This window comes from Malassezia vespertilionis, chromosome 2 (genome assembly GCF_029542925.1).
Source record: "Malassezia vespertilionis chromosome 2, complete sequence".
In the NCBI taxonomy this organism is placed as follows: Eukaryota; Fungi; Basidiomycota; class Malasseziomycetes; order Malasseziales; family Malasseziaceae; genus Malassezia; species Malassezia vespertilionis.
In genome coordinates this window covers 151,385-173,246 of record NC_079248.1, presented here as the reverse complement: position 1 = coordinate 173,246, position 21,862 = coordinate 151,385, and the positions used below count along the sequence as shown (strand labels likewise).

Sequence of the window (21,862 nt, the reverse complement as noted above, 5' to 3'; positions counted from 1 at the left end):
CACCATCTCTACCGTATCTTGGAGCCTGCGCCCTGCGCAAAGAAGCGCTTCAAGGGGTTCAGCTCATTCACCATTTCCAGCCCTGTAGAACGCGCCCAGACCAGTGCTTTCAACGCAGCCTCGCGCAGCTGTGTCTGGATACCAGGCGCATACGGCGTCCACTCGGACGCTGGCCGCGTCGCAAAGAGCCAGTGCAGGTGGTCGGTAAAGCTCAGCATCGCCTGGTTCGGCAGGTACCGCTTCACTTCGTACGGGTGCAGTGCACTGTGCGTTCCGATATCCATGCCGTGCATGCACGCATCGCCGATCGTCTCTGTCAAAACACGCACGTCTTGGATGCCCAGGTTGAGCCCTTGGCCCGACAATGGGTGCGTTGTATGCGCCGCATCGCCCACCAACACTGTGCGTCCTTGGCCACAACCGCGGTTCGCACCGCCAGGCGTCAGGCCCAATGCAGTCAATGCGCCGGTGAGCAGAGTCGAGGGAGAAGGCAGCGTCGCGTGCAGATTACGGTTCAGCGTCGCGCCCAAGTAACATCCTGCATGCTTTAGCTGCAATGGAAAAGAAGCGACACTCTTTGCATCCACTGCGCTGGCCCACGGTGGAATGGCGCCAAAGTGTGCGGTCGGAGCACCGGCGCCAGCGTCGAGCTCGGCAGCGGCGACCTGTTCGTAGACGTGCGACTCGAAGGCGGACCAGTCCTGGATGCCGTGCTCGATGCGCTGCACAACACCGTACAATAGGGGCTCCAAGCGCGACCATGGAAGCCGGAAACCAGCAGAGACAAGCGTGGCCAGCAACGATGGCGAAGCATTTTGCTCCGCCGTGGCGCGGTGCATTGCGCCCAACGCATCGGCAAGCTCTGGCGGCAATGCCCAGACAATCGTGCCGGCGAACGGCGAGAGTGGCAGGAACGCAAGCGTGCCTGTCGGCAAAAAGCGCTGCCAAGCGCTTGCGTCGACGAGTGGGTCGGCGCTGTTTGCGCTGCCTGTGCGTACGGTAGCGACGAGTCCTTTGCAGTGGTACGGCCACCCAAAGCTCTCGATCCCGGCGAACGCGCGCACGGGAGAGTTGTGTCCATCGGCACCGACAAGCAGCCTGGTCGCAATGTGTCGTGTCCCTTGCTCATTTTCCAATGACACCACGGGAAATTGATCGCGGCCGGAAGCGTGGATGTTTGTGACGCGCGTTTTGTCGAGCATCTCGACCGATAAAGGGCTCCCTGGATTCGCAGCACGGTCCAAAATATGGCGCAAAAGTGCCTGCTGCAAGTTGGATATCTCGACCATGGTGCTCAACGCGGCCTCTCCGCCGATCTCCGCGTTGAATTCCGCGGCTGCATCGGTGAGTCCGTCCCAGACGCGGATCCTCTCCACGGCGCGCATCCTACTTGCATCAAAGTAAGGGAGTGTACCTATCTGCTGCATCCATTCCAAATTGTCCATGTTGATGCTGATCACCCTGTTTTCCCACGCAACGCCGTCGTGTGTCGGTGTGGGACAAACTGCAGCCGCTTTCTTGGCATCTTGCCACGTCCGGAAGCGGCTCAGATCCATGGCATCCACGATACCCACTTTCATAGGCGGCAGATTTGTGTTGCTAGCCAGGCCTGCCAGCATCGCGAGGCCCACGACGCCGCCGCCTATAATGACAATGTCGAGCGATTCGTTCGCTCCCAGTACCTTGGCGTGGTCGCTCGTGTGCAAACGCAGCGCAGATACACAAAATGCCCTGCTTCGCGTCGCGACAAGTGCGCGTGGCCGCAGGGGCATGCGTCGGCTCGATACCGCAACAAGACGCGCCATGCTCGGTGCACGCATCCAAACGGTGGCTCGGCTCGCTGGGGCCTTTCGCCGCCGTGATGACTAAGCACGCGCTTGCCTCCCAGCATGACCGACCGTGCAACGGCAGCACCGCTCACCGTCTTGGTGCGCGGCGGCGATTCCGGTCTCGCTGCGGATACGCGCATACTTGTACAGAGCGATGCTATGAAGCAACGCGGCTTTGTCACGGGTGCACACGTCGCGTTGCGCCGCACACAGACGACTTTGTTTGCTGGCACGGCATGGCCTGCATTTGATCTCGAAAAAGACCAAGTATCAGTGCCGATGATGCTTGCTGCGCCTGCTGGATTACGGGACGGCGAAAAGGTCCAGCTTTCCATGCTCTCTGTGGCTAGACAGGATGGCTTCGTGGCGCAATCGCTTGCCGTGGATTTGGTGCGCGTCGCAGAAAAAAATCCTGCGCCCGACATGGCGTCTGCACTCTTGCAGGAACTCTTGCGCACTATTTTACTGCACACGACAGTCGATATTGGCGCGGTATACCTTGGCTCCAAGCTTCAATTTGCGTTCCAGGGGTGCACATACAGCGCCACATTTGCCAGTGCCGCTGCGGAACGCGACGGAGCAATGCACACAATCCAGCGTAGCATCGTTTTCTGCACTCGCAAGACACAGCTGCTGATTCAAGTACAGAAAGAAGAAGACAAGGGCGCATTGGTCGACGCCTCGGCTTACCACACGCTCGGTGGCCTCGACGCGCAAATTTCAACGATACGCACCTTGGTTGAGCTGCCGCTCACGCGCCCGGCGCTGTTTGACGAGTACGGACTGCAGCCTCCGCGCGGCGTGCTTTTGTACGGGCCGCCTGGGACGGGAAAGACGTCGCTGGCGCGCACGGTTGCTGCGTCGTTGCGTGCAGAAGTGGTCACCATCAATGGCCCCGAGCTGTCCAGCATGTATCATGGCGAGACCGAGTCCAAGTTACGCGCCGTATTCGAACGCGCAGCGAGCTATGAGCGATGTATCATTATTATAGACGAGATCGATGCACTTGCGCCGCGGCGCGATGGGAGTGCGTCGGTAGCCAGCGAAGGCGCGGGCGAGGTCGAGCGGCGTGTAGTAGCAACATTGCTCACGCTCCTGGACGGCGTGGGAATCGGCGATGAGAAGCGTTCGCGTGTGGTTGTGATTGCCGCGACGAACAGGCCAAACGCACTCGATCCGGCCTTGCGCCGACCTGGACGACTCGATCGCGAGATTGAAATCGGCGTGCCCGATGCGACGGCGCGCCACGCAATTTTGACCGTGCTCTTGCGCAGCGTGCCGCATGCATTGGGCACCGAGGGCATTGCCGGCATTGCCGCACGCACACATGGATACGTTGGCGCCGATCTTGCGGCGCTCGTGCGCGAGGCAGGCATGGCCGCGATCCAGAGGCGCGTACAGTCTCCGGACTTGGCGAATCTTTCACTGGAAGCACGGGTCGAGCCGGTGCTGATGCGCGACTTTTTGCACGCACAGGCAGTGGTGCGGCCGTCGGCGATGCGCGAAGTGTTTGTCGAGACGCCCAAGGTGCGGTGGTCGGAGATTGCCGACGGCGGCGACGAGGAAACAATGCCGGACGGCACGCTCGTCCCCAGCGTCAAGCGCCAGGTGCGCGAGTGTGTAGAATGGCCACTCACACACGCGGCATCTTTTCGTCGTCTCGGTATTGCAGCGCCGCGCGGCGCGCTTTTGTACGGGCCGCCAGGCTGCAGCAAAACGCTCACCGCAAAAGCACTCGCGTACGAAAGCGGCTTGAATTTCATTGCCATTCGAGGACCCGAGCTGGTGAGCAAGTATGTCGGCGAGTCGGAGCGCGCGATTCGCGAAATGTTTCGTCGCGCGCGGTCTGCTGCACCTGCCATCATCTTTTTCGACGAGCTCGACGCAATTTCAGGAGTGCGCAGTATGGAGTCGAGTAACGCGTCAAACGACCGCATTGTCGCGAGTTTGCTGACAGAGATGGATGGGATTGATAATGCGAGCCATGTCGTGGTGGTTGCTGCGACGAATCGGCCGGAATGCATTGTACGTGACTGCACCACTGACCGCAGGATAGCGCGCTGCTGCGCCCTGGGCGTATAGATCGGCTTGTGTATGTCGGGCCTCCGAACCAGGCAGCCAGGCGAAAAATATTGGAAATGCGCGCAGCCCACATGGCGTTTGCGCCGGGCGTCGACCTGGACGCGATTGCAGCATGGGCGGAGGGATGTTCGGGCGCGGAAGTGGTATCCATCTGCCAAGAAGCGGGCTTTCTCGCAATGAACGAAAACATGGAGTGCGAGTACATCGAGGCGCGGCACCTTGAACAGGCCGCACAATCCATGAAACGGCGCATATCGCCCCTGTTGTTGGCCAAGTATGCGCAGTGGGGCCATAGCATGCAATAGTCCTCCACACCCAGCCTCCACATTCTGGGCGTCGTCGCTTGTTTTGCCTACCATGGCCTCGGACATGCGTTTTGCGCCACTGCATGGTGCATCGATGTCGTCCGGTGCATCGAAGCTGATATTTCCACCGCTGCACCAGACAGACGATCCACACGGCCACAACCCAATATTACAGCATCCTCTCTTGGCGACGGAGCATTTGCCGATCCCCATGCTCGACGGCGAGTTCATCCAGGTGCCCGAGCATTTGGTCCCGCTTGAACTGGATACAGACTCCCTTCCCATGGAGCAGCATGCATCATACCCGTTTGGAAACCCTTACTTTATCCATCACGCTCCACATACGCTCCAGCCTGCGGGCTCGTCCCAACCCGTGCACGATCCACGCATGCTTGCGCGGCTCTCGCTGCATGCCGCGGGCGATCACACTGAAGAAAATCTGACGCATATAGCAAGAGGCTCTATAAGCGCACAGTGTGCGGTCGAGTCGGACCGGCGCGATCCTGGCGCGAGCGACGAGGAAGAGGTGGGGCGCCAAGTCAAATCCTATACCCGCGACGCAGACGGACATGTGCATCTTGCGCCGCACTTGCGCGTGCGTGCGCAGCTGTCTTCTGCGCCGCATGCACCGTCGTGGCCTTTTATGCGGTTCGGGCCCGGCCCAAGCGCGAGATCCTACGCCGCACTCTTTCGCAACACGCGCGGCAGCGAAGGGCAACTCGAGGCCAACGTATGGACAGACCTTGGCCTGGAAATGCTCGTCCCACACAAGCGCGCCGATTCCTATACACTCCCTTCGAACCTGCGCCATCCGTACACAAAAAGCAGTGCACAGACCGTTGGCCGTCGCGCAGCGCGGAAAACGCGCCCGTCTGGCATTCCGGACGCGCTGGGGATCGAGACGGCAGAAAATGACCATCTGTGGCTCGATGATCCCGCAGCGAACGAGGCGGCGGCGCTGCAGCATGATGGGAGTGCTACGGTATCGGGCTGGGCAGCGTCGGCAGTTGCATCGGTCAAGGCGGAAGAAGTGCGTGCCAGTGCGTCGCGCGATATATCAAACGACCCGTTCCGCGCATCTCCACGCCAATCGGCGTGCCATAAACCCCGTCACTTTTCGCCCGGACCTTCTACGCTCGTCGGTGGTCGGCGCACATCCTCGGCGTGGATGGAGGACCGCCACGATTTCTGCAAAACGCTTTTATCTGTCTACTCACGCAAGGAAAAACTAGCACAGACTAAGCGACAACGTGAACTCGCGACACCGGATGGCGAAGGTGCAAGCGCAAGCGCTAAAAAGCATTGCGTGGACACCGGCATGTTTCCGGTGCATGTAGACGCTGCAAACGTCGAGGCACTCTCAGGTACACGCGATGATCAGCGGCAAAGGGACCTATGGGTGTGGGGCGTGAGTGGCCCCTTAGACGATAGACACTAGTCGTGCACAGGAGCCTTGGCTCTGCGTTGCGCCGCCCGACCTGCATCGCGCACGCGCGTATTGCTGGGGCGAACCACGCCATTTTGTACATGTTTATTCAGCATCTTCTTCCTGCGCAGAATCGCCCACCCACTCTCCACGTACACGTTTGAACAAGAATGGCAGCACGCCCTGAAAACGTCGGCATTAAAGCTGTGGAAGTATATTTTCCGAAACGTGTACGTGATTACCGACGCTGACCCCAGTGCATTTCGGAAGATGAGCTTGAGGATTTTGACGGTGTATCCAAAGGCAAATACACGATTGGCTTTGGCCAGCAGTTTATGGCCTTCACGGATGACCGCGAGGACATCAACTCGTTTGCACTGAGCTGTGTGTCGAGCCTTATGGAGAAATACAATATCTCGCCGATGGATATTGGCCGCTTGGATGTCGGCACGGAGACGATCATTGACAAGTCCAAGGCCGTCAAGACGATGCTTATGGAGCTCTTTGAGAAGCACGGCAACACGGATATCGAGGGCATCGACTCCAAGAATGCGTGCTACGGCGGCACTGCAGCGCTCTTTAACGCAATTAACTGGATCGAGTCTAGCTCGTGGGACGGCCGCGATGCGATTGTGTTTGCCGGCGACATTGCCATCTACGCCGAAGGCAGCGCGCGTCCCGTCGGCGGTGCCGGTGCTGTTGCGATGCTTATCGGTCCGAATGCACCCATGGTCGTCGAGCCGATCCACGGCACCCACATGAGCAACGCGTGGGACTTTTACAAGCCGGACCTAAACTCGGAGTACCCCCAGGTCGACGGCCCCGAAACGCTGCAGACGTACTTGGGCTCCGTGGACAAGGCATACAACACGTTCCGCTCCAAGTATAGCAAGTTGGCTGCGGCCAAAGGTCTCCCTGTGAAGCGCAGCACCACGTCCAACGATCCGCGTGCAAACTTTAGCTTGAGCGACGTCGACTTTGTTGCGCTTCACTCGCCATACTCCAAGCTTGTTCAGAAAGGCTTTGCACGGATACTGTTCAATGACTATCTGGTCGACGCAGCGAATGAAAAGTACGCGAGTGTCCCGAAAGAATATCTCGACTTGGACACTAAGTCGACCATCACCAACAAGGACCTCGAGAAGACATTCACCGCGCTTGCGAAGCCGCTCAATACTGCGATGCTTGAGCCCAGCATGGATACCGTGCGCCGCTGCGGAAACATGTACACTGGCTCGCTTTACGGCGGCCTTGCCTCCTTGCTCTCGAACAAGTCCAGCGCGGAGCTGCAAGGCAAGCGCATCCTCATGTACTCGTTTGGCTCTGGCTCGGCGGCCTCCTTCTTTGTGATTCGCGTCGTCGGCTCGACCGAGGAGATGCACGAGAAGCTCAACCTGAAGGCGCGCATGAACGACATGCAGATTGTTCCGTGCACTGCGTACGTCGACGCACTCAAGACGCGCGAAGCCACGCTCAACGCTGCCGAGTACAATCCGAAAGGCAGCGTCGAGGACCTTTGGCCTGGTGCCTACTACCTGACCAATGTGGACGAAAAGTTCCGCCGCTTCTACACAAAAGCATAGCCGCCGTAGCCGCATCTCCAGTGTTGTATGCACGTGATATTAGTGCTGCGCTGCGCTGCTTTCTCTGTGATGCCACGCAAGGACAAGGCATCGAATGGCGCAAATCTGTTCTCTGTGCCGGCTGCAGGGTTTGACACCGAGCTAGCTGCAATCTTCTCCACGGCTTCTGCACCGCCACCTGCGGTGACAAGCACGCCCAAAGCCAGCAATGCACAATTGCCCGTCACCGATGCGGTGCTGCAAGCCAAGGCAGTCGTGGACGAGGAGCCCGAAGCGTTGTCGAGCGACGAGGAGTGGGACGATGAGACGCGTCCCAAAGACGACGCGTCGAAACCCAAGCCTGCGCACAAAAAGACTGCGGTGCTGGAAGGAGCGGACGATACGGACATGGACAAGGGCCAACGCACAATTTTCCTGGGCAATGTCCCGGTTGCCATTGTGAAGAGCCGTGCTGTACGAAAACAGTTTACTCGTTACATCGAATCCATGTCGCCATACCCCGAATACACTTGTATCGTCTCGCTGCGATTCCGGAGCTTGTCTTTTAGCGTGCCCACCAACGACTTTTCCGCGCCGGATCAAGATGCGGCGAACGCTGCTTCGCGGAGACGCGAACGCGCGCGCAAATTTCGCGAGCTCAATGACACTGGCCCCAAAGAGGGCACTACAGACAAGCCTCTGCTCACCGGCCAACAAAAGCGCAAGATTGCGTATATCAACCAAGATTTGAATGAGCGTGCGACCATGGCGAATGCCTACATCCGACTAGGCAAACCTGATCTGGTATACGAACAGTATGGAAAGCACCGTGCAGATGTACCTCCTTTTGATTCGCGCATCACCGGCGCCGTGCTCGCTGCACTGCTTGCCGCCGCGTTGGACAACGGCGTGTTTGAGGGCCGGCATCTGCGCGCAGACGTCGTTATGCCTTTGGCACCGCACGAAATTATCAACGCAGGCCTCGACAAGATCTTACTGCCCGACGGATCGCGGCTTGCGAGCCGCGGCACAGGCACGTTTGATCCGAAATGCACCGTGTTTGTCGGGAATATCGACTTTGAGGCTGGCGAGGAAGATCTGCGCGGTCTCTTTGAGCGCATTTTGCGCGAGGAGCGCGGCGAGCCACCTGCCAAGCATGCCGTAATGCGGCTCGATGGCAACGCTTCGGGTGCACAGATGCCCGGCGAGTGGGTCCAAAGCGTGCGCATTGTCCGCGACAAGGCGACGCAGCTTGGTAAAGGGTTTGCCTACGTGAAGTTTATCGACCCGCTCTGTGTGGACGAAGTGGTAGCCCTACACGATGCAGAAGAGGCATTCATCGAAGCAGCACGGCCCAAAGCGCCCGGAAAAAAGACGGCCAAACCCGCGAAGCCCATTGCCTTGCAAGAAGGCCAGGAATTCCGCCGCCGCATTAAGCTCAACAAACGCGCGCTGCGCATCGCTCGCTGCAAGCAAGTTGCAGTCGATACGAGGCGGCGGAAGCGCGACGGACCATCGCAGCCACGCACGGCGCCCCCTGCCAAGCGCAACACCGCGCGTGTTCGCTCGACTGGCGCGCCTACGCCGAATGGCACGTCTCCTACACTCAAGCGCACTGCCGATGGGCCCCGCGTCGATCCTGCCTTCTTGGCCACCCTCGACAAGGGCCAACGCAAAGAGTTGAAGAAGAACGATGCTCAGCGGCAGGCGCGCCGTATGGATAAGAAACAGTCCAATAACGCTGCAAAAAAGGTGGCCAATGCCGTTGGCACAGGCCGCGAGCGCGTCAAACTGCCGCAGCGATCGGCGTCGAAAAAGATGGCCGGCGTGAAGAAGGCATAGTTGTACTATCGGATAGCTTTACGACATTTCGAGAACTCTGTCAATGGCAGTCTCTACATTTCCATTGCTTTCCTGGAGCAGGAGTAAAAGCACAGCGTCGTCTGTCTGGGGGAAAATAGATTTCAGTGTCTGGGTGCCTGCTTCATAGTCGACCGAAGCTTGGCTCAAGAAACTGCTGTCTTGGTCCGCACGCTGCGCAGCAGCGACGTGGTGCGACGGCGACTCACGCCCCTCTTCGTCGCGCTCGGCGAGAAAACGCGGCGTATAGCCACTGCGCCATTGCGGCGTGGGCCTCGCGTTTTTGGCTGGCGTTTGCGCAAAGAGGTGCGGCGAGGAGCCATCGGCTGGCTCGAGCGCGTCAGACTCATCGCTATCCACATCGCGCTCGTCTCCGTTGCGCAGCGGCGCATTGGGCGCGACGCCGCGCGTCGGCGGCCGTGCTTGGGCGGGCACTGCTGGAGTTTCGGGAACTTGGGTCTTGCGCGGCAGCGACGCGGCAGGGAGTACGCCTTGCGGCGCGCTTGTCGCGCTCGCCACGCCCTGCATCGGCACGCCGTCTGGCAGGAGCACGCCATCGATGCGCTCTGCAATCAACTTGCCAAGCGCGCCCATAGGCCGACCGAGCCCCGAGGAAAAATCACGGGCAGCCTCACTGGTCCGCTGTAAGAACGCACGGGTATCTTCTGCAATGCTCGCGGCAGCGAACGAGGCGGTGAACGAAGATTTCTCGACCTCTATGTTCTGTGCGTTCATACGCGCCGCTGCCTGCTCAACATTCGCATCAAACTCGGCCTGGTCGAGGTGCGAGAGCGAGTTGTGGTCCATGCTTTCGATGAACGAAATCGCGCCGCATAAAGTAGAAATGTAGTAGTCGGCCTCGCTCGAAGGACGCGCGGGGTTCTTGAAGCGCATAATATACTCAACATTAGATACGAGATGCGCAGGGTTTGCTTTGAGAACGACGAGAATGAGCAGAGGGACAAACGCATCTGCATTTTCCTCTTTGCCGAGGTGTCGGATGAGGCCAAAAATGACCTTGCAGCTGTTTAATATGCAGATAATCTTGTCGCGCGGCGCTTTGTACTGGTTGACCTTGTTCAGTTCCTGTACAGCAAAATCGTAAAAGCGTGCAGAATGCGCTCCGTGCGGCACATCGAGGTGCGACTCATTCACCCAGTCAAACAGCTGGATTCGCTGTGCAATGATCTCGTCGCGCTCCAAATCGTTGGTCTGCACGCCCCAACGGCCTTCCAAGGCAATCGCAGGAGAAAATGTGTAGGGGTAAAGACGGTTCATGACCAGCTTCTCCATCGCCTCGGTCGCATGCTCGAATTCCGACGGCGGAAGGTTCAACCAGACCGAAGTTCGCGCCATGCGGTCGGTGATAAAGTCGAGAAAGTCAAAGATGAGCTTGACTTGCTCCGCAAGCTTGTATGGGCGCTTGGTGAATCCGCGGAAAAAACTGCGCACGTATTCATTGATAGGAACCGCACTTGGGTGTTTCATCTGTTCCAGGAACCGGTTAAAGTCAAAGGGACGCGGCGGCTCGGGTGGTGGCGGACGCAACTGCTCACTTCGCTGCGCTTTTGCTTTGCCTTCACTTTTTGCGCTTGGCTCGTGAGTGGTGTTGGAGGGCGGCGATGAATCAGTAGGAGCGTCTGGCGCATCTGGCGAATGCGCCGCGACGGGGCTGCTGGGCGCGGACGCCGATTCGACGGCCGCGCTGGGATCTTTGCTCGCCTTTTTGGATGTGTGCGGCGTTGCAGAGGACGGGGGCGCACGCGTGTTGCTGGCATCGTCGGTATGCTGCTCGGCAAGGCGCGTCGCCATCGCGCCTTGATCCTGTGCATTGGCCGGCGCCGCTGTAGTGTCTTGGGAGGCTGTTGCGTCTGCAGCGGTCTCATTGGACTCAGCAGGTGCAGACGTGCGCACCTCAGATGACTCCGATAGCGTGGGAGCAGTTTTGTCTTCCTTCGCAGCTTCCTTCATGGCGCACGGGCGTAGCTGTAGAAAAAACAATTCACCGTCGCCTTAAAGGGGCAAAAGCCACTATTGCAAATTTCGCCCGATTGGCCGTGCATTCTTGGACGACCATGGCGAGCACTGCGACGCGCCAGCATAATGTCGCGGTGCGGTCCAAGTATGACAAGATAGACAAGATCGGCGAAGGTACCTTTGCCGCCGTGTTTCTCGCGCGCAATACGCAGACAGGCGCCAAGGTCGCGATCAAGAAAATAAAGACTGCTGCTGCAGGCACACGCGATGGCATTGACATTACAGCAATGCGCGAGTTCAAGTACCTCAAAGAGCTGCACCACCCAAACGTGGTAGCATTGCTGGACGTGTTTTCCTCTGGAGGCGCGTCGCCGTCGATCAATTTGGTGCTAGAATACTTAAATACGGATTTGGAAGCGACCATCAAGGATCGTTCGCTGCTCTTTTCCGCCAGCGACGTGAAGAGCTGGATGCAGATGCTGTGCCGCGGCATCGAGTACTGCCACAGGAACTGGTGCTTACATCGCGTACGTTGCCGCCCGTCTGACACCAGGATTTGAAGCCGAACAACTTGCTCATCTCGCCGCAGGGCGAACTCAAAATTGCCGACTTTGGTCTTGCGCGCGGGGCCGGTGATCCCGGCGCACGTATGACCTCGCAAGTTGTGACGAGGTGGTACCGTGCACCGGAGCTATTACTGGGCAGTCGCGCCTACTCAGGGGGAGTCGATATGTGGGCGATCGGTTGTATTTTCGCAGAGCTGCTCCTCCGCACTCCATACCTCCCTGGCGAGTCGGATAGTGCACAGCTGACTACGATATTCCGCGCCTTGGGCACGCCTACGAGTGCGGATTGGCCGCAGCACCAATCTTTGCCGGGCTACCACAAGTTCGAACAGTTTCCCAAGCAGAATCTCTCCCTGCTTTTCACCGCGGCGTCTACAGAAGCGATCGAGTTTCTCGGCGCGTGCCTGCGGTACGATCCGCTCAAGCGACTACGTGCGACTGAGGTATGTGATTGATTCTTTAACGCCAGGCTCTCCAGCATGCCTACTTCCAGACAGGGCCACTTCCCACATTGCCCGTCACACTTCCTCGCCCGGCAGCGTCGGTGGAACAAGACGCGCCCAGCGCGCCAGCGGCGCCGGCAAAAGCGACAAGCAACGGCGCTAAGCGGATACTGCCCGCTGAAGAGGTGGAAAAACGCAAGCGCTTGGCGCACCGTCTCGCATTCTCTTAGCAATGCATATTCTCTACACGCATCTATCGTGCAAACCGCATATTGCTTAGATCGCCTTGTCCTTAACAAGCTCTGTATATGTTAATACCATAATAAGCCATATACATACTCTCAAGATCGCCCAGCGCGCCATCGAGGACCTGCTTCTGCGTCTTTTCCTCCAAGAGCGCCTTTTGCACATTCATGATGACCGACTCTGTCAGCATCTTTTGCTCAGACTCGCGCTGCTGGGCCTCGTAGCGGGACCAGGAGTCAAGCACATTCCTGATCTCGGCAGACATCTGGACGCGCTGCTTCAGCTCAAACGCCTCCTGCTCAGCGTTGACCGTGTCCTTAGCAAGGTTGTAGAGTTCCTTGGTAGAGCCGACCACATCCTTCTGCTTGGCAACGGTATCGATGCGGTCCTGCACCGCCTTGGTGTGACCAGCGCGCGCCTCGTTCAGGATGTTGGTGTACTTTTCGATCGTGCTGTCTGCCCAGTTCGAGTATGGTTTCGACACGGCCTTGCCGATGAGGAAGGCAAAGACGAGGAAACCAGCGGCAATCACAGTCTCATCGTTCGCGACATACAGCTCGTTTGACACGGTGAAGGCAGTAAGGCCGGCACCGAGCGTGACCCACGTCGTCTTGGAGACCAGACTGTTGCCAGGGAGCATGTCGATCAGGGAAGAAGCCTTGGCCTCAGGCGACGATTCTATTGTTAGCACACAATCATTTTCAACGCAATACGTACTGTCCGAGTAGAAACGGGCACTGCAGCACAAAAAAACAAGCGTAGCGTTAGTATCCATCCCATCAGTGTCCAGTGTACATACGGAGTGAGCGCAGCGGTCCGCGCCGTCGGAACAGCCGCGGTAACGGCACGGCGCGAGGCGGCTATAAAGTCAGCGCTTCAGATCAAGGTACGTACCTTGCACACTGCGGCTAGCGATGCTAAAAACCATTCTCAAAGATTCGCAGCTGGTGGACTAAATCAGAGCGAACCCGAGTTGCTCCTACCGAGCAGCTCCGACCGGGGCCCGCTCGCCGCAATATCACGTGAACCGCGTGGCACAGCACGTGGCATTTCCGGGGTAAGAGTCATTGCAGCGGGGTTGCCTACGACAATGATACCATGTATGTGCTCATGCGAGGCTCACACACAGGGCATACCATATATCACCGAAGCTATGGTCAAAATTAACGAAGTTTGCAACTTTTCCGCAGACAGGCGTGTCGCTCCGGCAAATGGTACAGTTCGGGCGGAATACCAACCCAGGCACGACACTTTTGGCAAGCTCCTTTTTGATGGGTGCGTTGACCAACGTTACTAACACACAGAGGAACTTCCCATCCGTTTTGCGCATCGTGTTAAGGAGCTGCATGAACTCCCGGTTGATCTGGCCAAGACGCCGTCAATTGTCAAAGTGAAGAATTGGTATGCACAGTCTTTCGAGGAGCTGGTCGACTTTCCAGCGCCACGCCTGCCTGAAGCGCTTCAACGCAAGCTATCGAAATTGATCACTGTAGAGACCGAGCGAGACAGCGTTCCTTCTGTTCCAAACCCTAGTCTTCAGAGCGACGCACAGCTGGAGGACGGTGTCTCCAAAACGCACTTGGACTCAAATGGCCAGGCACAAGGATGCGCTATCAAAGGGCGCCCTATTTTGAATTACGGCTTGCAGACGAAACTGCTAGATGATATCAAATGGCCACAAGAGGTATTGGATTACGATACACGGTTTACACAATGCCTCGAGCGCATAAAACGACGACACGATGCGGTGGTGACGACGGTGGCGCAAGGTGTATTGGAATACAAGCGTGCCAAGCATAGGAGCGGCATCGAAGTAGATGTGCAGCAGTTTCTCGACCGGTTTTACATGTCGCGGATCGGGATTCGTATGCTCATTGGCCAGCACATCGCCTTGGGCCGTGAGAACATGAACAAGCGGCAAGATGCACTGGGAAGGATTGCGGCAAATGCAGTGAACAGATCCCTCGCTGGTACTGTGGTTAGCGATGCGAGTGGTCGCAGTCCCGAGGAATACGTCGGCATCATATGCACAAACACCAATGTCGGCGCCGTGGCGCACGAAGCGATTGAAAACGCGCGCTTTGTCTGCGAAGAGTACTACGGTCTGTTCCGCGCGCCACCAGTTCAGCTCGTGTGTCCATCGAACTTGACGTTTATGTACGTGCCGAGCCACCTGAACCATATGCTCTTTGAACTGCTGAAAAATTCACTGCGCGCAGTTGTGGAGCGGTACGGCACTGAGAATGAAGACAACTTCCCGACGACCAAGGTGATCGTCATTGAAGGGAAGGAGGATATTACGATTAAGATTAGCGACGAGGGCGGCGGCATCCCGCGCAGCGAGGTGCCTATGGCATGGACGTACATGTACACGACAGCGACCTCGGACGATTTGGACCCCGACTTTCAGTCGTCTGATTTCCATGCACCCATGGCTGGGTTCGGCTACGGACTTCCACTTGCGCGGCTCTATGCGCGCTACTTTGGCGGCGATTTGAAATTGATATCCATGGAAGGCTACGGCACCGATGTATACCTGCACCTAAATCGCCTCTCCTCGACGACCGAGCCTCTGCCATGATTTGTACACAGCTACTTAATTACGCATAATACATTGTAGACATCTGCTTCCTGCTACGGTCCCATGTAGGGGGGCCCAGGTATCTCAAAGGGCTCCGGCCGGAAATGTGCGCCCGGAGGCAGCCGCTCCTGGTATCGTGGTGCGTCAACTTCGGGTATGCCGGACGGCGGACGACCATACTCGTCCAAGTAGACGGGTTCGTATGGCCCTTCGACAAACATTCCATGAGGCGGGACGTTCGGGCCATAGCCAGGCATCAGCGGACCATTCGCCGTGGAGAGGTATGGATCTCCCATGCCAGGATCCTCTTGGCGGTAGTAGTCTGGATACATGGGGGGCATGGGACGGATCCCCATTTGCTCCATATCCATCCAAGCGTCGTACTCTTCGAGCCCGCGCAAGTCAGGGTAGGCCACGTAGCTATTGATATCGTCCATGTATACATTCGGTGGGACAGGTGCGTACTTTTCGGGATAAAGCGCGGTGCTCCGCGAATAGGACGGGGGTTTGCGGATGAGTTCCGATTCAAACGGCTGGTGGCGTCTTACAGGCAGCGGTGTGTCGAGCATGCGCTTTTCGCGTTCGAGTTTGCGGCGCTTGCGGTTCGTCTCTTCGAGCAATGTGCGCCGCTGGGTAGCTGCGGTGTCGCGCCAATTTGTCCAAGCCAATTTGTCTTCGGTCTTGGACCAGACATTGTAGCTCTCCTCCTCCTTCTCGAGCCATGTCTGGAGAACTGCGAGGCGTCGTTCCTTGCGCGTATCAATGATGCTGTGCAGGAGCAAAAGCTCCGGGTGCGTGCCATTATGAATCATTTCTGTCTCTGCTTCAAGCTCTTCCTTGCGCTCTGTGCAGAGGCGGTCGCGCAGCATGGCGAACCCAATCTCTGTGCGAGTGAGCATTTCGAGTGCTTCTTTGCGGCGTTGGTTCGCTTCCACGTCGTCTTGCTCGGCGCCTTCGGCGCCGTCGGCCCCGCCTTCGCCATTTAGACTGGCCGTCTCGTCCTTTGACTCTTCTATGCCAAAGTCTTTTGCGGTATCCCCGGACTCGGCGCTCGTAAGCTCCTGCTCATAGTCTGCTTCTTCGGCATCCTCTTCATGCACAGACTCTTGTTCAAGCGTCTCTTCTGGGAGCGCAGGGGATGTTTGGCGGCTGCTCGTTGCAGAAGGCGGCGCCGAGCTGTCTGCATCGACGCTCATCAAGAGACTCGGCGCACCGCCAGTGGCTGCTGCGCGTCGCTTACCAGCGATGGCCGCATGCAATCGATGCCCACTGGGCGGCCTGATCGTTGCGTCCCCGTCGTTATCCTCGTCAGAATCTTGTGTTTTCTGCCTGCGCTGCTCGTCGTCCTGCGAAGAATCGGAGCTCAATGTGGACGATGTACCGGGAAAAATGGGCTTTGCTGTTGGCGATGACGTCTTGTCTGCGTTTACAAGGTTCGATAAACTTTCCGCCGCTTGCGCATGGTCGCTGTCGTACGCTTTTGGTTCGGGGGCGATCTCGGACAGGGGGGAGCCGTCATAGTCTGAAAAGGGCGGCTGCGCTGAGGTATGTGGATGGTCTCCATGCATGTCTTCGTCTTCACTGTCGGGTTCCTCGGTAAGCTCGCTATCTCCACTGAAATCTTCGTCGTGGGCTGATGGGGTTATGTCGTGCGCGGGAGGCACTGTCGATGCTTGCGTGTGCATACCCAAATGTTGCGCTGAATTGCTCATATTATCGTCTTCTTGATCTGATCCTGTCTCATCAAACGGCAATGGCTCCGTCTCTGCATCCGAAGACAGGGGCGAAGTGTGCGTGTCGTTTGGGTCGACTCCCTTTACAGCCATCTCCAGCGTCAAAACGCAGGAGCTGCGCAGGACCGGTGGCTGTCGGATTCAAATTAGCGGGTGCAGCGGGAAGTACCGAGTCGCCCAATTTGCCCTGGTGCCAAGCTCCAGCCGCTTGCGTATACGCAAGGTTGCAAGCAACCGGCGCACCGGACGAGGTGCAGGTGCTTACGTTATGCTTACTGTCAAACTTTTTTTTAAGTCGGTGCGCCCGTTTCCTTGTGCAGTAAACCATGGGCGTGACAGCAGAGCAGGCAGACAACGTGCTCTGGGCAGCACGCGTAGGAGATGCCGAGGCGATGCAAGAAATATTGAAGGAAATATTTACAGACGAAAAAGAGGCGTTCCGCGCGGCACTCGTGCTTGAGAACGAGGCAAAGAATACGCCGCTGCACTTTGCGGCAGCGAATGGACACAAAGAGGTGCTTGATCTTCTGTTGCCGAATGCAGATATCTCAGTGCTGCTGCACCGGAATACTTCCGGGAATACGCCGATGCACTGGGCAGCTTTCAATGGACACTCGGCGCTGGTCGAGGCGCTGGTAGACCGGATCGACGCCGCAGAGCAGGAGGACACGGCGCTTGCCGCAACGCGGCGCAATGAAGAGTTCGTGCGCGAGATGGAACGGTACGATACAGACGCGAAGAAGGCGGTGCTGGAAGGTGAGAGTAAGAACGATGTTGCGGCAGAACGCGAGCGCCATGTAGAAATGCAACGCGAGCGTGCTATTTGGGACGTGCGCAATGATGCGGGGCGAGGCCCGATGAGTGAGGCACAGATGGCGGACCGTGAAGAGGTCGTACAGCTTTTACTCAGTCGCTTGGCGCGTGTAGACAAGGAAAGCGCAACTGATGCGTCAAGTGCTGCAGAAAGTATGGAAGAAAAGACGGAGCAGCTAAGTATCCATTGAATACAATTCGATACCGCTACATGTCATGCTTGTTACGCTGTTTGTAATCGCGTGTAGGAGTGCACTGGGAGACCGATCGGGACCATCGGGCACGATGTGGGGTGCGTGCGCTGCACCAAGACGCTTGCTGTTGAGAAGCATGTGCTGTGGCAGCAGTCGGCGCAGAAAAACACGTATGGCCCGCCTTCCTCAAAGCGTGCTGTAGGCACTGGTCATGAAATCAACACGCGCAAGCGCAACAGCGCCACAAGGCTACTGCACTCTTCTGCGTTTTTGATCGTTCTTGGCAGTCTCGAAGGCATGTGCTCACCTACATAGCCTCGCGTGGGAGCAAGACGGAGCCGTATAGCGCTCACGACTGCGAAATGTGCGGCGCTGCATATGCAGCGGCTGGGTCATCTCTCCGGTTGGGCGAGCGTACGGAGAACGACTAATTGTTCTGTCCGGCCCGCATTCCGCCACCCTTTGCAATGCGACGGTTTGGATGTGCGAGAAAGGAGTGTATGAAGCCGACGCCTTTATCGACCACGGCCTGATCCAATTTATCCAATCTACGAACAGCGGGCTATCGACCCATGGCGCACATGAATTGGATGCAAGCGGCCGCTGGGTGACGCCCGGTATTACTGATATGCACGCGCATTTCGGCGTGCAAGGGATGCTGACAACGCCATCGGTGGCTAATGTGAGAACAAAACTTGATCGAAGCGCCCATGTTGCGCAGCATGGACGGACCCAATGAGCACGGCTAGCCCCTCAACGCTGTCGTTGCCGGGGAAGCACCTACCCTGCTCATTTTCGCAGGCTTGCTGAACAATATAGTCGGCCATGCATACCCCACTAAACTGGGCGCACTACGTGAGCATCTTCCATATTTCCGATTTCTCGAGCCTCCGCGCAGCTTTACCATATCCGGCGAGCGCACGCATGATAAAATGCGTTGTAACGACTGGCCGCGAAGAAATCATGATTCTCCTCTCACCGCACGCGGCTGAGTTTGCCGCTTACGATGTATGTACCACAGTACAGACTGGCACCAGGCATGCCCATTCGCCCACGGCGCCAAAGTCCAAGCTGTTGGCTAGCTCCATGCGTTTGGGGTGCTTATGTAGACGCTACGCGAGTTGTGCAAAAGGTTGCATTTTCTAGCACTCAGCAGACGCTGGGCAGTACATGTGGAATAATAGCCACGCTCTATTTTGCACGCAAATCATCGCACGCAGAGTATTTCAAGCTCCGGGAATGCCGTAAGACACTGTGGAGAACACTAACAAGTAAATGAACCGTTAGATGTACGTGTCGTAAGCCTGGGGCACCAGGGTGGTGGGGAGGTTCTTGACAAGGCTGATGGTGTGCGCCTCCAGGGGCTGGGCGGGCTGACGCTTGAGATTGGCGTTCTCTGTTTGTGTCAGTAAGATGCTCATACGGTACGCTCTATTGGCAGCGCAGAACAAAATATGCAAGCTATTCCTCGCGCCAACAGAGACTGTTAAATACGTACCACCCTTCTCCTTGGCAGCGCGCTTGGCAGCAGCGTTGGCCTTCACACGGGTAAGGAAGTCGTCGCGGCACTTGGAGTGACGGATGTGCTCAATCCGGAGATTTACACGCTTCTCAATCTTGCGGTTGCCCACGGTCTTGTAGATGAGAACACCGACAGCACGAGGAAATACACCGTAGACCACACCGGTACGGCCCTGGTAGTACTTGTGCGGCATACCCTTCTGCTCACCAGAGTCAGCAACAATGTCGACAATGTCGCCGGAGTGGTAGGGCCTCAAGTAGCGGCTCACCTGCACCTGACCGTGGTGCTTGAATTGCTTGGCAAACATGTGCCTGGTGCGCGCCCTGTAACCATAACTGTGCGGCATCTTGTAGAATAGTCAACGTTGGTATCAAACGAGCGAGTCGAGCCTTCGCAGGCAATGGCGCGTGAACCGAAGAACTACAATATATCACGTGATATAATATTTTTCTCGGCCGGTTAGCAACGTTCGCCAGACGAAGAGACTCGCGCGCACATCCTCTCTCACCGCAACGTTTTCCGCGCGACTGATACAACATGCCCGTCGCTTTTCACAGTTGTAAGGGTGGGCCCCGTAAGTACAGTAAAATGTACAAGGTGCCTCGCCGTCCGTTTGAGAGCCCTCGTCTCGATGCCGAGTTGAAGCTCTGCGGCGAGTACGGTCTTAAGAACAAGACAGAGATTTGGCGCATTGCCCTGACGCTCTCCAAGATCCGTCGTGCTGCGCGTGAGCTGCTCAAGCTTGAGGAGAAGAACCCTAAGCGTCTCTTTGAGGGCAACGCCATTATTCGTCGTCTCATCCGCATTGGTGTGCTTGACGAGTCCCGCATGAAGCTTGATTACGTGTTGGCTCTTCGGTTGGAGGACTTCCTTGAACGCCGTCTCCAGACCCAGGTGTACCGCTCTGGTCTTGCCAAGAGTGTTCACCAAGCCCGTGTGCTTATTGCCCAGCGTCACATCCGTGTCGGTAAGCAGATTGTTACTGCGCCGGGCTTTATTGTCCGTCTTGAATCGCAGAAGCACATTGACTTCACGCTCAAGTCTCCCTATGCTGGTGGTCGCCCTGGCCGCGTTAAGCGTAAGCGCCAAGCTTCTGCCGCCGCCGCCGAGGGTGGTGACGAAGAGGGTGGTGACGAGGAGGAGGAGTAATTATACACTATCTCCTTTCTTATTATGCCTGGTTTATCCACTTGTCCGATGCGGTTCCAATACGTTGCCACATCATGGCTGCGTATATGTGGGTTTTCTAGCTTGTCACGGCTGGGATACGACCCCTGTCGGAAGTACCCGTCGCTACCTATAGCGACAACAAAAGCAATATGAAAAAATTGAAACATAATGTGCGAAAAAGGCATCCTCACAGTGCTATAGCATATATATTAGCGACGCGCCCTGGCATCTTTCAAGCGCGACTTGAACCGATTCAATCTCACGTCAGTAACTTTGTCAGCGCGCACGTACTTTTGGTGATTCGCAATCCGTGTGTGGTGCTCGTGTTCGTTCATTGAGCCGCCGACAGTATTGCGAGGTGCGACTTGGAAGCCTGTAGTGACTGCCTGCGGAATGCCCACATGCCTGCGACTGGAGTCCGTGGAAAATGCGTTTCCGGAAAAATGACTAGATGGGTTGTGCGGCGAGTATTGGTGCCATTCAGCTTGTGCGACATGCCTGTCGCGATAAGATGCGGAGCGCTTTAGAATCGGACGTGTCCACACTTCTGGTACGTCAGTGAGGCGAGCTAAACGTACCAATGAGATGCTCGGCGCTGCGCTTGATCGATTTCTCGACTCGGTCGCAAAGCGTGTAAAACACAACCACACGACCAAGTCCGCTCATCTTCAAACTTATGGTATCGATTGTCATGGCCTCAAGAACACCGAACAACTGTTTCTGGATGTTTAGCGCCGGCAAACTCCGGTCGGGCAGCGGCTCGAGCCAGCGTTTCACGCCTTCCAGTAAGTTGTTATCGAGAATCGCTTGCTGCAAATGCGTCTTTTGCAAGGTGCTGACAACGCGGGAAAGCATGCGAAGCTTGGCTGTGGCGGGTTGTTTGAGTCGGTTCGCCTCTTCGTCCTCGTCCGCTGCAAGAATCATTTCTTTTTGAAGCGCAGACACCTCTTCGTCTGCCATAAGCTCCAGGTCCTACCATGTCAGTATATGGCCAACAGGGATACATACATCGTCGCCAGTTGCACGTCGGCGTGTAGTGCGTCGTTTGCCTGCTTTAAGGGCTGCTTCGATTTGCGCGTCGACTTGGGCGCGGATACCTGCAGTGCGTTAGATCTGCGAAAAAAGCCCAACGTACGCTCTTTTTCAGATATTTCAGGCACTTGTTCCCCCTCAGGTTCAGGCGTATTGTCCTGGACGACGACGTCGTCGACGTCGTCGTCATCGTCGTGCTTCGACTTTTTTCTCGTCGTCAATACGTGTCTAAAGTGCGTACTTTTTCGGGGGCGCGCTGATTTCCTCCGTCACTTCACGGTGAGGAATACTCGGCAGTGTATCCACCACCTCCGTTTCCTGTGCACGCGCGTCTTTTATGTCAGTATCGCGCTGCAATTATCCGTACCCTGACCATATTCTTCGTCCTCCGAGTCGCTCCCTGTAGTATGAGATCTACAAATCCCCTTTATGCATACCGAAAATTTGCCTGTGGTCCTATACTAGTTAACGCCCACCCAGCACCTACCGTTTCCTCCTCTGCAGACATGGCCGCGCTTGGT

The 21,862-nt window shown here is 57.0% G+C and overlaps 13 protein-coding genes across 13 annotated transcripts; 7 read left to right on the top strand and 6 right to left on the bottom strand.

Moving 5' to 3' along the window:
* Positions 1-8: 8 nt before the first annotated feature.
* Positions 9-1,805, bottom strand: COQ6_1 (Putative ubiquinone biosynthesis monooxygenase; the record flags this gene model as incomplete). The annotated part of the gene is made up of 1 exon (XM_056205735.1): positions 9-1,805. The coding sequence occupies one exon, from the start codon at positions 1,803-1,805 to the stop codon at positions 9-11; it is 1,797 nt and encodes a 598-aa protein (XP_056061710.1).
* An 84-nt stretch (positions 1,806-1,889) lies between these two features.
* Positions 1,890-4,216, top strand: AFG2 (AAA+-type ATPase; the record flags this gene model as incomplete). The annotated part of the gene is made up of 2 exons (XM_056205734.1): positions 1,890-3,854; positions 3,881-4,216. The coding sequence occupies 2 exons, from the start codon at positions 1,890-1,892 to the stop codon at positions 4,214-4,216; spliced, it is 2,301 nt and encodes a 766-aa protein (XP_056061709.1).
* Positions 4,217-4,268: 52 nt separating this feature from the next.
* On the top strand, positions 4,269-7,225 carry ERG13 (hydroxymethylglutaryl-CoA synthase; the record flags this gene model as incomplete). The annotated part of the gene is made up of 2 exons (XM_056205733.1): positions 4,269-5,624; positions 5,900-7,225. 2 exons carry the CDS (start codon positions 4,269-4,271, stop codon positions 7,223-7,225), a joined length of 2,682 nt encoding a protein of 893 aa, XP_056061708.1.
* A 69-nt stretch (positions 7,226-7,294) lies between these two features.
* On the top strand, positions 7,295-9,046 carry NOP12 (Nucleolar protein 12; the record flags this gene model as incomplete). Its single annotated transcript, XM_056205732.1, has 1 exon — positions 7,295-9,046. The coding sequence occupies one exon, from the start codon at positions 7,295-7,297 to the stop codon at positions 9,044-9,046; it is 1,752 nt and encodes a 583-aa protein (XP_056061707.1).
* An 18-nt stretch (positions 9,047-9,064) lies between these two features.
* On the bottom strand, positions 9,065-11,035 carry MVES1_000875 (uncharacterized protein; the record flags this gene model as incomplete). Its single annotated transcript, XM_056205731.1, has 1 exon — positions 9,065-11,035. One exon carries the CDS (start codon positions 11,033-11,035, stop codon positions 9,065-9,067), a length of 1,971 nt encoding a protein of 656 aa, XP_056061706.1.
* Positions 11,036-11,139: 104 nt separating this feature from the next.
* On the top strand, positions 11,140-12,280 carry KIN28 ([pyruvate dehydrogenase (acetyl-transferring)] kinase; the record flags this gene model as incomplete). The annotated part of the gene is made up of 3 exons (XM_056205730.1): positions 11,140-11,568; positions 11,595-12,050; positions 12,077-12,280. The coding sequence occupies 3 exons, from the start codon at positions 11,140-11,142 to the stop codon at positions 12,278-12,280; spliced, it is 1,089 nt and encodes a 362-aa protein (XP_056061705.1).
* Positions 12,281-12,326: 46 nt separating this feature from the next.
* Positions 12,327-13,224, bottom strand: ATP4 (atp4 subunit B of the stator stalk of mitochondrial F1F0 ATP synthase; the record flags this gene model as incomplete). Its single annotated transcript, XM_056205729.1, has 5 exons — positions 12,327-12,352; positions 12,390-12,974; positions 13,014-13,033; positions 13,096-13,156; positions 13,191-13,224. 5 exons carry the CDS (start codon positions 13,222-13,224, stop codon positions 12,327-12,329), a joined length of 726 nt encoding a protein of 241 aa, XP_056061704.1.
* Positions 13,225-13,507: 283 nt separating this feature from the next.
* On the top strand, positions 13,508-14,877 carry PDK2 ([pyruvate dehydrogenase (acetyl-transferring)] kinase; the record flags this gene model as incomplete). The annotated part of the gene is made up of 2 exons (XM_056205728.1): positions 13,508-13,571; positions 13,601-14,877. 2 exons carry the CDS (start codon positions 13,508-13,510, stop codon positions 14,875-14,877), a joined length of 1,341 nt encoding a protein of 446 aa, XP_056061703.1.
* Positions 14,878-14,930: 53 nt separating this feature from the next.
* Positions 14,931-16,703, bottom strand: TAH18_1 (NAPDH-dependent diflavin reductase; the record flags this gene model as incomplete). Its single annotated transcript, XM_056205727.1, has 1 exon — positions 14,931-16,703. One exon carries the CDS (start codon positions 16,701-16,703, stop codon positions 14,931-14,933), a length of 1,773 nt encoding a protein of 590 aa, XP_056061702.1.
* A 233-nt stretch (positions 16,704-16,936) lies between these two features.
* YAR1 (ankyrin repeat-containing protein) lies at positions 16,937-17,614 on the top strand (the record flags this gene model as incomplete). Its single annotated transcript, XM_056205726.1, has 1 exon — positions 16,937-17,614. One exon carries the CDS (start codon positions 16,937-16,939, stop codon positions 17,612-17,614), a length of 678 nt encoding a protein of 225 aa, XP_056061701.1.
* Positions 17,615-18,900: 1,286 nt separating this feature from the next.
* Positions 18,901-19,446, bottom strand: MVES1_000869 (uncharacterized protein; the record flags this gene model as incomplete). Its single annotated transcript, XM_056205725.1, has 2 exons — positions 18,901-19,013; positions 19,116-19,446. The coding sequence occupies 2 exons, from the start codon at positions 19,444-19,446 to the stop codon at positions 18,901-18,903; spliced, it is 444 nt and encodes a 147-aa protein (XP_056061700.1).
* A 230-nt stretch (positions 19,447-19,676) lies between these two features.
* Positions 19,677-20,288, top strand: MVES1_000868 (uncharacterized protein; the record flags this gene model as incomplete). The annotated part of the gene is made up of 1 exon (XM_056205724.1): positions 19,677-20,288. One exon carries the CDS (start codon positions 19,677-19,679, stop codon positions 20,286-20,288), a length of 612 nt encoding a protein of 203 aa, XP_056061699.1.
* Positions 20,289-20,864: 576 nt separating this feature from the next.
* Positions 20,865-21,849, bottom strand: IWS1 (Transcription factor iws1; the record flags this gene model as incomplete). Its single annotated transcript, XM_056205723.1, has 7 exons — positions 20,865-21,281; positions 21,318-21,406; positions 21,445-21,551; positions 21,583-21,673; positions 21,709-21,741; positions 21,779-21,797; positions 21,829-21,849. 7 exons carry the CDS (start codon positions 21,847-21,849, stop codon positions 20,865-20,867), a joined length of 777 nt encoding a protein of 258 aa, XP_056061698.1.
* Between the last annotated feature and the right edge of the window lie 13 nt (positions 21,850-21,862).